We start from the raw sequence: 13,414 nt of genomic DNA, 5'->3' as shown, positions 1-13,414 counted from the left end.
TCTCATAGGCACCAGTCAATAGAAGTGACATAAATATAGCACTCAAAGAAAGTTAGCACTGAGTTAGTTCCTTTAGATTTGCTGGACATCAAAATATGAACAGATCCTAGTTTCACTATGTATTTGCAGACATTCTGATGCAGCATTGGAAGAGAGGGCACATGTATACTGCATTGGTCCTAGGCATCATGTGCACTTCTAAGTCATCTCAAATAAATATACCATTAAAATAAAGAAGTGTATAGATTATCTAGCTCCACTTCTAAAATAGATTCATATCCAGAAATCTCCTCTTATAGAAAATATGGAGTGGTTAATGCCTTGTACCTCATCTCTGAGGTGATGTAAATGTTATTTCTGCTCTGATTACCACATTCTATAGCTGTGTTCTCTATGATTCTCTTGTATTTTGCCTGTTCACAAGACTCGGTGTGAGATGGAAAAAGGCAAAATTCACCAATGTGGCCAACTGCATCACAGAACCATAGATGGTCAAAGCTGGAGATCTTAGATGGAATTAAACTAGTTTCATTTGATTCTCTCTGTGATCTTGTGAGGTTAATATTTTACAGAGGAGGAAATTGCAACCTAACAAGGTTAAGCTACTTAGTGCAGTAACATAACTAGGTAGTAGCAGACAGAGGACTGGTACCCAGATTATTGCCAGTAGTATGGCTGGAGTCAGTTTGTGCAAGGTCATGAGACCTGACTGTACATTGCTTCCCAACTCTGTGTTCAGACATTCCAAGATGGGGAGTAGCCTAATCCTACTTTTCCACTCTCCACACAGAACCTCCTATATGCTACATTACTTAATACTGTATATTTGCCCTATGCATTTCTATACTTACATTTTCCCTGAGAAGTGTGACCTACCCCAGCACCTTATATTAGTACCTACCCCAAATAGCTGGGAGAAACATGGGAATATATTTGGTCGCACTGGTGAGTCATTCAGCTTTTCATTTGACATGTTCAGTTCATTTAGGCTGAAGATCAATTATTCATAAGCCCATTGAGGTGAGTGATGGCATTGTTAAACCATTTCTCCTTGTTGGGTTTGCAGGCTTGCTTATTTATTTATTTAGCAGTCAATTCTCAATCTAATTTAACCACTGAAGAACTAGAACAAGCTATAGGTGGCAACATTGTCAGACCTTAACTGTTTTCTTAATTGTGGAATATTCAGTATGTCATTTTATTTTTAAAATAACTCTTTTAATGACAGTTAAGCAAACCAACATTAGTACTGAATTATATAATTTTTAGAGCAAACTTTTAAAAAATTATATTTTGGTTTAATTCTAAGTCATTTTTAAGCTTTTCACTTTGATATCATTTCATACTTACAGAAGTTGCAAAATGATAAAGAACTTCTGTATAGTCTTTACACAGATTGACCGGTTGTTTATATTGACTTTATTTTTTTGTTCTCTCTCTCTCTCCACACACACACACTTTACTATTTTTGTAGCTATCAAAATCAGGAAATTTGCTCTGCCGTGATACTATCATCTACAGTCCATATTCGAATTTTATCAAGTCCCCTAGTAACATTCTTTTTCTGGCCAGGATCCAATCCAGGATGACACAGTGCCTTCATTTGCTATGTCTCTTTAGTATTCTTTAATCTAGTACCATTCTTGAGTCTTTTTTGAATCTTTTAGGACACTGTATTATACAAATGAAGAGTACAGGCCCGTTATGTAGTGGAATGTTTTTTTAAATTTAGGTTTGTCTATTGATTTCTTGTTAATAAATTCAGATTATGCACTTGGAGCAGAAGCATCATAGAAGTGATTCTGTGCCTCTCTTGGTGCATCCTATCAGGAAGCAATGATGGAAAGTAAACTGGTTTTCCTAAATAAGTTAAAAAGTGTCTTGTGACCTTGGCTCAGCCCCCCTGGGGCTCTAGTCTCAACTTATTGCTCCTCCTTTCACACGGCTACCTGAACCTTAGCACCATTAAGGTCTTTGGGCAGTGGGACCTAAGCCAATCTCATCTGAATGTCCATCCAAGTGGACCTGAAAGGTGTGAGTCATGGTGGAGACAGGAAGCAGGTGGCTAAGGCCATGACTTTCCTCCTGCGCAATTGGAAAGAAACTTGAAGTCCTAGCATCCCTTTGGTAACTTTTGATGGCCGTGGCAGGGCCCAAAGCTGTAATCAGCCTCTTGGCTTCTCCTCTTAAGCAGCTCATGGAGAATCCTCTTTAATGCAGCTGTGATGGGGTTAGCCAAAGTCCGCATACTCAAGTGCTACAATATGGACACAAAGTAAATCCTTGTATAGTTAATGAGAACAACATTTTGCATTTCTATACTGCTTAATCTTTTTGCATAGCCATTTTCTCACTTACCTTTGTGATAACCCTGTGAAAAAGATAGGGCAGGTAGCATTTCCATTTTATAGGTGAGAAAAAGGAAGGGCTGGGCTTAAAGACAGCTCTAGTATGATTCAACAATTGGGAGAAGGTAACATATTAAAGATATACAAAAAGCTTAGAAACATAGGGAACATTTTTCATTTATTTTTATATTTTTTCCAGATTAGTGATTGTACTCATGGCTTTAAATTTGGAGGCATTTTGCTTGCAAAGTTGTCTGGAGATTGGAGGGAAATGTATTTGACATATTATCTGAAAATGTAACTAATATTACTTAAATATACATTTTCTTCTGTGTTTCCAGACTTTTTTTTGTCATCCTGTAAGTGCTTGGAGAGATAGTTGGATGAATAAAGCAGGATCCTGACCCTTAAATCACAGGCATGACTCTAAGTGGATTTTGGTAGTATAATCAAGAGGGAACAAAAGGACTACAGGAGCACAAAAGAAGATGGGAGACAAGGAAAGCTTTACAGACTAGGTGACATTTAAGTGGGCCCTTGAAGCCTGGGTAGGCTTTTGATAACTGGTGTAGAGAACAGGGAGTTTCAGCTTTAAAAAAATTTACTCACATGTGGAATTTAATGAACAAACTGAACTACCAAGCAAAATAGAGACAGACTCATAGATGAAGAGCAGGCAGACAGCACTGGTGGGGCAGCCAAGGGGAAGAAAGGGGAGGGTAAATTGAGCAAAAAAGAAAAAAGAGAGAGAACTCATGGACAACAGTGTGGTGATTGAAGGGGGGAGGTGGTGGGGGAGGTGGAAGAGGGCAGAGAGGGGATAAATGGAGATGGAAAAAATAAAAAAAATAAATTTTTAAAAATCAGCAAAAACAAAGCCAAACCATAAGAAAAATGCAGAGCACATTTGGGGAAAAGCAAACCCAAACTAGAAGCCAGGTTTCTCAAAACTCCTCTCTGACTTTCTTTGGACTATAAGCTTATTGGACCAGAGACCAAGACTTTGTTTCCTCTAATGCAAAAATATCGCCAGCACAGATGTATTTGTTACAAACATTTTGTTCTGTAGGGCTCCAAGGGACTAAGCAAATGAATTTCAGGTGCAAATTATGTGTATTGTTAAGCAATATGTGTATTTCTGTATTTTTACATATCAATCAACAAAAACAGAATGTTGAGTTAATTCTTTTTCCTGAACATTGTTTTACCCATACAAGGTAATATATTTTGAATATTAAATCAATTGATGGAGGACAGACGTTCACACTTAGGCCTACTCATATGGATTCTTTCCATAGCCTGTATCTAACTGTACCCATTCCAAGACAGAGCAGCTGCTAGTGGAGTCTCCTCAAGTTTCTACCCTGAGGCCTGTTCCCCTGTCCTCTGAGATAAGAGTCTGGAACAATCGTCTCATAATTATTTCCACTAGTCAACCAACTACATTGAAGGATCTGTTTCATGAACCATTAAGAGCAGGGGTGAATGCTGAAGCCCAGTGGTTCAGAGTGGTGGGACTCAATGATGGTGGTCTCCATAATGAAAAGGCCCTTTTGTACTGCTTTAAAAATGTCCAGGGAGTTCATTAAGTTGGCAGTGTCTAATTTTCTTTGCTTTGGTATAAAGAAAAAAATGCAATGATCTGAATTACATTTTATAGATTTTTATAACTAGAAGGAACCCTAAAGATCTTATAGTTTGCATATTCCATGATTTTTAGATATAAGAACAAAGGCTTTGAAAGGGGGGAAGTTAAAAGGCAAAGCTAGGCCTAGAACTTAGGTCTCCTGATTCTTAATCCTGAGCTCCTTCTACTACAGTGGACTTGCATTCTGTAGTAGAATAAGTAAGTAAATTTAACTTGTGGAATTCATCAATAGTCACAATGTAGTCATTAAAAAAAAAACTACTACAAAACTGTCTCATATTTGTACACATAATTACATGCTGAATATTACTATATGCATTATACATTGCATATTGCTGTATAGGGTTTCATACTTAAGAATCACATAAATAGTATTTAGTTGTCAATGTGAGATTTTCAAAGGTACTATTTTTTAAATAAGAGCTTATTGAGATATAATTCACATACTATAAGTTATACCTTTTAAAATTGTACAGTTTAATGTTTTTTAGTAAATCCCACAGTTGTGCAGGAATATGTTCATCACCCCCAAAAGAAGCACTATGCCCATAAGTAGTCACGGTCTTTTCTCCTTTACCCATGCCCTGGATGCCACTAATCTACTACTCTCTGTTTTCTATGAGCTAGCATATACTGAACATCTCATATAAATTTTTCTCTGGGTACTGCTTTAGCTGAATCCCATAACTTTTGCTATATTATTTATTTCATTTTTATTTATTGAATATTTTGTAGTTTCCCTTATAATTTCTCCTTTGACTCATTAGCTATTTAGCAATGTGTTGTTTAATTTTCACATATTTTTTAATTTCCCAAATATCTTTGTTTTGCTTTCTAATTTAGTTCTACTGTAGTCAAAAAACACATTTTACATGATTTTAGTACTTCTAGATTTATTGAGACTTGTTTTATGACCTAACATATAATCTATACTGCAGAATGTTCCATGAGCACTTGAGGAGAATGTGTATTCTATGGTTGTTGGATGGAATATTCTAGAGATGTATAATTGTTTGTAGTGTTGTTCAAGTCTCTTTTCTTGTTGGTCTTCTGCCTAGTGATTCTATCCATTATTGAAGGTCTGGGGTATTGAAGTCTTCAACTATTATAATTGAATTCTTTATTTCTCCCTTCAATTCAGTCATTTTTTTCTTCATGTATTTGGGTATTCTGCTGTTAAAGTGTGTATATACAAGGGTATCTCAAAAAATGTATACATACTTTAATAGCGCAGAGCTCAATTGATGTTTCTTTTCAGATTTAACCCATTAGAATTTCTAATGGTATTCAAAGTGTGTATACATTTTTTTGGACACGCTGTATTCACAATTATGTTTTGGGATGTAGTGACCCTTTTATCATTATAAAATGTCCTTATTTGTCTCTAGTAATAATTTTTTTCTTAAAGTCTATTTTTTTCTGATATTAGTATAGCCACTCCAGCTCCCTTTTGTTTCCTAACTGCATGGTACGTCTTTTTCCATCTTTTAACTTTCAACATATTTGTGTCTCTGAATCTAAGTTGTGTCTCTTTCAAACAGCATAGAACTAGATCATGTGTTTTTTTCTGTGTTGTTTTTTAAAATATATTTTTATTTATTTTAGAGAGGAGGAGAGAGAATCATTTATCAGTTGCCTCCTGCACTCCCCACACTGGGGATCAAGTCTGTAACCTGGGCATGTGCCCTGACCTGGAATCGAACCCAGGACCCTTCAGTCCACAGGCTGATGCTCTATCTACTGAGCCAAACTGGCTAGGGTGGATCATGGTTTTTTTTTCCCTTCATTCCATTCTGCTGATCTCTGCCTTTTCATTTGAGTGTTTAATCTATATTTAGTGCAGTTACCAAAAAGGTGGGAATTGCATATTCCTTTTTGTATTTGTCTTATATCTTTTTTGTTCCTTTATCCCTTTATTTCTGCCCTTTTGTGTTAGATATATTTACAGTGTACCATTTTAATTCCCCTTTTTGTATTTTTAGTAATTTTATTTTGTGTTATTTTCTTAGTGTTTGCCCTGGGGATTACAATCAACATCTTAATACAATCAACTTTGAATTAATATCAACTTAATTTCAATTGTATATAAAAATTTTGCTATAGTATAGCACTGTTCTTTTTGCCTTCTCTTTGTGCTCTTATTGACATGCAGATTACATCATTATATATAACCAGAGGCCCGGTGCATGAAATTTGTGCAAGGGTAGTCCTTCACAGCCCAGGCTGCCGTGGCCCTCACAGCCCCAGTTGCCTCGGCCTTTGCAGCCCCTTGGCCCTGCCCCCTGGTCATTCAGGAAGGTCGTATTGCCATCAGGTCTAATTAGCATATTAACTCTTTATTAGCTTTATATAGGATAACTCCACCAACACATTATTATAATTGCTATTTTATGCAGTTGTCTTTTCAATTGGATAACAGAAGAAAAGAGTACAAAAATAAATTTTTACTATCTGTTGTATTTATCTTTTTTTAATTTTCTTTTCTTTTTTATTGTATGTAACTGTATACTATGTTTAAATGCCTATTAGCTTTTTTTAAAATTTCTTTAATGATTAAGGTATTACATATGCGTCCTTATCCCCACATTGGCCCCCCACTCCCCCACTCATGCCCTCACCCCCCTGTTGTCTGTGTCCATGGGTTAGGCCTATATACAAGTCCTTTGATTGACTCTCCCCCTTACCCCCACCCTCCCCTACCTTCCCTTAGATGTTCAACAGTCTGATCGATGCTTCTCTGTCTCTGGATCTGTTTTTGTTCATCAGTTTATGTTGTTCATTTTATTCCATAAATGAGTGAGATCAGGTGATATTTACCTTTCTCCGACTGGCTTATTTCACTTAGCATAATGGTCTCCAGTTCCATCCATGCTGTTGCAAATGGTAAGAATTCCTTCTTTTTACTGCAACATAGTATTCCATTGTGTAGATGTACCACCATTTTTAATCCAATCATCTGCTGATGAGCACTTAGGTTGCTTCCAAATCTTAGCTATGGTGAATTGTGCCGCTATGAACATAGGGGTGCATATATCCTTTCTGACTGGTATTTCTAGTTATTCCTAGAAGTGGGATCACTGGGTCAAATGGGAGTTCCATTTTTAGTTTTTTGAGGAAACTCCATACTGTTCTCCACAGTGGCTGCACCAGTCTGCATTCCCACCAGCAGTGCACCAGGGTTCCTTTTTCTCTGCATCCTCGCCAACACTTGTCATTTGTTGATTTGTTGATTATAGCCATTCTGACAGGTGTGAGATGGTACCGCATTGTCGTTTTGATTTGCATCTCTCAGATAATTAGTGACTTTGAGCATGTTTTCATATGTCTCTTGGCCTTCCTTCTGTCTTCTTTCAAAAAGTATCTATTTAGGTCTGTTGCCTATTTTTTTGATTGGGTTGTTTATCTTCCTTTTGTTAAGTTGTATGAGTTCCCTGTAAATGTTGGAGATTAAACCTTTATCAGTGATAACATTGGCAAATATGTTCTCCCATGCAGTGGGCTTTCTTGTTGTTTTGTTGATGTTTTCCTTTTCTGTGCAAAAGTTTTTTATTTTGATGTAGTCCCATCTGTTTATTTTCTCTTTAGTTTCCATTGCCCTAGGCGCGGTATCAGTGAAGAAATTTCTCGGCATATGTCTGAGATTTTGCTGCCTGTGGATTCCTCTAGTATTTTTATGGTTTCCCGTCTTATGTTTTCTTTATTTCTTATATGGATTTAGATTACTGTCTTGTTGTCCTTTCATTTCTCCCTGAAGGATTCTCTATAGTATTTCTTGTAGGACATGTTTGCTAGTAACAAATAATCTGTCTTTATTTATCTGGGAACTGTCTTGATTTATCCTTCATTCTTGAAGGATAATTTTGCTGGATTTTCTTGAGTACCTTGTCCAATAAGTCTCCCAGCCTTTGCTGAAGGCTCTGTGGGTGTGTACTGGGGCATAATTTCAATACTCTGTCAGGCAGTTTAACACTTTGTCTTAATCTTCAATTCCTGCTTGCACAGGGCCTCAAGGGCATACAGAGGTGAGAGGTTAAAGGCTTTTCAGGTCTTTTCTGAGAATACACACAGTCCTGAACATGTGCTGGCTTTAGAGATTACTGGGAATATGTTGGTGCCTTTCAAAGTCCCCTATGGACATTAATTCTTCAGCTTTTCTTTAAGGTTTTAAGCAGCTTCATTTACCCCAAATATTTCCCCCACCCAAGGAGGCTATGATTTTAAGCAGTTGCAGCTGATTAATACTCCCCGAAAAGGCTGTTCACAGGGAGTGTACTCTGAATTAGGTCAAATTAAAAAAAAAAAAAAGAGCTCCTCAAGTGCAGTTTCCAGACAGGTTAAAAAGTGACAATTCTCAAGGACTAGGGCAGTGGTCGGCAAACTGCGGCTCACGAGCCACATGCGGCTCGCAAGCCGCGGTTTGTTGCTCTGTTGACTAATGAGTTTGCTGACCACTGGACTAGGGTATTTTGGGGGAGCTCCAAACTCATTCTGCATTGTCCAGTGGCTGCTAGGGTGTAGTTTTTTAAATACTGTAGTAGTGAGGCTATTTGTTTTCAAAGCTACCCTGCATCTGGAGAAAGAGAATGAAATAAGGTGAGTTAAAGCACCATAAGTCTTAGTATTCTCACTGAGATTTATCCACTTTTCTTTAATGAACACTTATTGGATTGTTGCAAGCCTTTTCTTAATTTCTAGAGTTTTGAAAGAGTTGATTTTGACAATTATCTTTGTGTTACTACATTTATGTAAAAGTAGGTTTTCAGAGTCTTTCTTCACCATTCTGGAAGTCTAGAGCTCAAAGATACCTTTATGTTCAATATTCACTATATTCAAATACTGAAGAACTAAATCTCTTCAGAGATGCAACTCCATTCTTTGCCACTTCAATTCTATTTTGTAAGTTATATTGCACCGTATTATTTCTTCAGCCTTGTACTCCCTACCTATTTATCACTTTTCTAAGAAATCTTGTTTGGTAGTTTAAAACAAAACAAAGTTTTCAAATCCTACCTATGGCCTGGTTGTTTTTGGATGAATCCCCCATGTAAAAAAATTTTTTTCTTACATCTTTAAAGGGTTATAAATGAAACAAAACCCAAACAAACAAGACTGTGTGGCAGAGAGCACATATGGCCAGCAAAGAGAGCCTAAAATATTTACTATCTAGCTATGTACAGGAAATGTTTGCAAACCCTTGAGTTACAGTGAAGGGATGGTGGGGTGGTGAGAGTTGAATCTATTCACAGTAGTTGCCTTTGTTGTGTTTTTAAATTATTTAATATTCCCTTGAGAGTTCCAAATAGCCACAGAATTGGAAGAGACATTACAGATTGTCCATTCCAAAGTCTACATTTTCTTCATGAAGAAACCAATATTAAAAAGACTTGTTCAATGCCATAGTACTAATTATCCAGAATTAAAACCTAATGTTTCTGAATATACTTTTCTTCTCTTTCCATTCTATGATGCCTAAAACTTTTCCTGCACCTCTTTCCCACAAAAAGGGCATTTTAATGTTAGATAAATAAGTCATTCTCCTTCCCATTCTTGTCCTTCTTTCTCATCATCACCTTTTCTTCTACCTCAAAGAGAAAATGTATTTTCCAATTTTCTTGGACTTTCTCTGCTGAAGTTCTATGTCTCCATTTTAGCAAAGTAGGTCTATTAAATATCCACGGAATTGTCCCTAAACTTTTCTATTTCCCATTAGTATCTTACTGATAACATGAATGAAAACAGTGGTGTTCAAATTGTGTTTCATTTGGAGGTGGGCGAGATCCTGCCTCCCCAATGTCTGGTTCAACTAGAACAACTACACTTTCATTTTATTTTTTTGATTGGGCATCCAAGCAAATTTCAAATGAATAGAGGATTTAAAGAGAGAAGAGAGAGAAATTGAGAGAGACATGAAAATCACTGATTTCGACCAATGGGTGAAGTAAATCCAAGAGGAATCACAAGGATCTCCAAATTGAGTTCTGGGGACAATGGAAAAAAAAAAAAAAAAAAAGCAATGCCATTTCATTCCCCCATCTCCTAAAGACAATAAATAAGGCTTGAAACAGTATTGGAGTCATGAATCCTAATGGTTAGAAATGGAAGTATCTGGAAATATGTAGATGGGGTACATTTTCTGGGCTAAGCATTTGTTCAGGCAGTTTTCTCAGAGTCTGAAATAAACCTACATATACTAGTATATTCACAACTGATTTTTGACAAAAGTGCAAAAGGCAGTGAATGGAGTAAAGGTAACCTTTTTAAAAATTGGTGCTGGAGCAATTGTATATCTATAGGCCAAAAAAATACCCCTAACCTAAAATTCACATTTCATGTAAAAAATTAATTAAAACATGGATTTTAGATGTAAATGTAAAACATTAGAAGGGAAACAGGAGAAAATCTTCTGATCTTCTGCTAGGCAAATAATTCTAAGCTTGGCAACAAAAAGCACATCCCAAAAGAAAAAAAAAAATTGATACATTGGACCTTAGCAAAACTAAAAACTTTGCTATGTCAAAAACTGTGCTAATGGTATGAAAACACAAACTACAGACTGGGAGAAAAATATTAGCAAGACACATATTTAGCCTAAGACATATATAGAATATAAAAATGACTGTTAAAACTCAATGATAAGAAAAAACCCAATTAGAATATGATCAATAGACATGAAAAAACATTTCACTGAGGAGGAATCACAGATGTCAAATATGCACATGAAAATATATTTAATAGCATTCGCCATCAGGGAAATTAAAACCACAATGAGATATCAATACAAACCTACAAAAATGGTTAAAATAAAAATGAATGAAAACACAAAATACTGGTGAGGATGTGGATAAACTGAATCACATACTTTGCTGGTAAGAATGTAAATGGTATAGCCATTCTGGAAAACAATATTGTAGTTTTACAAAACTAAACATGCAATTGCCATACTATTCAGCAATTGTACCCTTGACTTCATCCAGAGAAATGAAAACATATATTCATATAAAAATCTAGTCTGTGGATGTTTATAGCAGTTTTATTTGTAATAGCTCAAAGCTGGAATCATCCCACATGCCCTTTAATGGGTGAATGGTTACATACTGTGTGGTCCACTTATATAACATTCATGAAATATCAAAATTTTAGTTGGGAAACAGATTATTGGTTACCGGGGCTTTGAGATGCGAGAGGAGTAGATGTTGATATAAAGTTGTAGCACAAGAGAGCCTGAAATACAGTTCTGTATCTTGATTGTGGTGGCGGTCACACAACTATACACATGTGGTAAAATAGCATGGGAACACACACACACACACACACACACACACACTCACACACACATAAGTAAATGGAAACCTACAAGATGTTACCATTGAGGAAAGTGAGTGAAGAATACATTGGTACAAAGATACCTTCCTGTACTTCAACTTCCTATAAATCTATAATTATTTCAAAATAATATTAGAGAAAATATTAATTAAAAACAAAGCAGTCATATAATCTTGTCCATTTTGGAGCCCAAGTTGTTAAGAAAAAGAGAATTAACTTTTCCTCTTATTTTCTTATAGGACCTGTACCTGCCTCTGTCTTTGGATGACTCAGACTCACTTGGTGATTCTATGTGAAGGAGGAGAGTGTTCAGAGTCCAGAGTACAAATCCAAGATTACTGTTACAATAGGGTACTTCTGCTCAAGTGTCCAACAGGGCTATTGGTGCTTTCAAGTTTTTATTTTTGTTGTTGTTGTTGTTGTTATTTTTAAAAACACACCGTACTACGTTTGGTTTAATTTTTCTGTGATTTCTCCTCTGGGCCACTGATCTATAGTTACCAATTATAAGAGATAGATTGATAACCATCATTTGGGTAACTTTCCAGGGATTCAAAATGTGCTAGTCCATGACCTTTTTATTGAGTACTTAGGCACCTGCATTATTTTATCCTGGTCACTTTGCTTATACACGACAGTTTTTCTTTCATAGAGGGATGTTTACATGCATAGCACTTAAAATGTGTGTGTGTGTGAAAAAAAATCATTGGCAAATCCAAGAGTGACAAACACAAAATCACTAATACCCCTTGTCTCTTAATCTCAAGAATGCTATAAAATCCTGGGAGGATGGCAAGGCAGCTCCCCAGTCTTGTTCTTTACTCCTAATTTAACACCCTGTTTGTTGTCTAACACAAGTTCTGGCTGTCAATGGGGAGAAACACCAGCAACTTATAATTCTGGCACCAGACACCTAAGATTATGACACATGAGTGGCTAAAACAGACTAGGCAGAATTGGGGAAACACTACAGACATCTAAGTAGAGTTTATAAAGCACAGTGAATTTTTTTTTGTCAATTGCTCCACTAGGGCAATTTAGAATCAATAAGCAATTAATTAGAGTTGGGGGTGAGGGATTTCATATACCTGATTCCTCTAAGAGGCTGTCCAATATAGCAAGTTATTACACAAACTGAATGGTATCCATCTATCTCTGTTCTATTGAATGCCTTGTAAACAGCCCAAACTGAAAAAAACTGTGAGAATTTGTTTTCAGGTCTGACACCTTTTGGTCGCTTTTTATAGCAAGAAACCACTATCCTTTTTATAAAACCTCATGTCTATATTTCAGGAGCAAACTCTCAGGCTCCTTTTTTATAAACTGGTGATTTTTCTTTTGTCTAAAAAACACATGCAGAAAATTTACCAAAAAAATAAATGCAGTGCAACGTAGTTTAGGAATTATGCTGTTACTGGCAAACAGGAACCTCCAGGAGAAAACAAAATAAATATCAGAGGCAAATTCAATAGAATCAGTCTTTTGACAACTTTTAAATAGTTATGCTTACATTAATAATTTCAATGTGGACCAGACATTCTAATTATATTTTAAACGAAATGTTATGGCATATTTTAAGCAACTCTTTTTTATCTATAACCCTAATATTTCATACTGAAGACACAGAAAACTTTCTTTTGTCTTTAACACTAGAAAGGATTTTGCTTTGCTAAGGACTGAATATTTGAAATAATTCTTAGTCTTTGAAGTACAAATTTATAACACTGCTTTTTGTCTGTAATCATAGCCCATAATGGTGAAGACAACTAAATTTAAGTAAAAGCCATGCATGTCAATTCTGTGTTTGCTTTTAGCAGATATGAAGATTTTAAAAAATTTCTTTGTAATTGTGCAGATAGTTGGAAAGGTGCAGCATTCGGAGCCAAGTGGCTGCTTGGCTATGGGATGACTTGCAGTTGTTCCTCCACTTTAACAGGAATGAGCTTGGTGTGTGTGTGTGTGTGTGTGTGTGTGTGTGTGTGTGTGTGTGCGCGCGCGCGCGCACAAACACTTCATAATTAGGATATACGACAGGATACCCCAACATGGATCAGTGGCAACTTGGTGGCATTGCTGATAAGAACTGTGTAGAAGA

At 36.2% G+C, this 13,414-nt stretch overlaps 1 protein-coding gene across 2 annotated transcripts in view; it reads left to right on the top strand.

The window, feature by feature from the left end:
* The window catches only part of DCX (doublecortin), a 157,869-nt gene extending 145,117 nt beyond the window's left edge, over nt 1–12,752 (top strand). The window contains exon 7 of one of the 2 annotated variants that reach the window (XM_080652883.1): nt 11,559–12,752. In XM_080652883.1, the coding sequence (XP_080509009.1) occupies nt 11,559–11,615 (57 nt within the window). In that variant the 3' untranslated portion in view covers nt 11,616–12,752. The remainder of the gene's footprint in view (nt 1–11,558) is intronic. The other variant, XM_080652882.1, reaches the window with a different exon arrangement.
* Nucleotides 12,753–13,414: the final 662 nt, after the last annotated feature.

The sequence above is a fragment of the Plecotus auritus genome (assembly GCF_963455305.1).
Source record: "Plecotus auritus genome assembly, chromosome: X".
NCBI lineage: Eukaryota > Metazoa > Chordata > Mammalia > Chiroptera > Vespertilionidae > Plecotus > Plecotus auritus.
The sequence above is the reverse complement of the archived record's forward strand: the minus strand, read 5'-3'. Positions and strand labels throughout refer to the sequence as shown.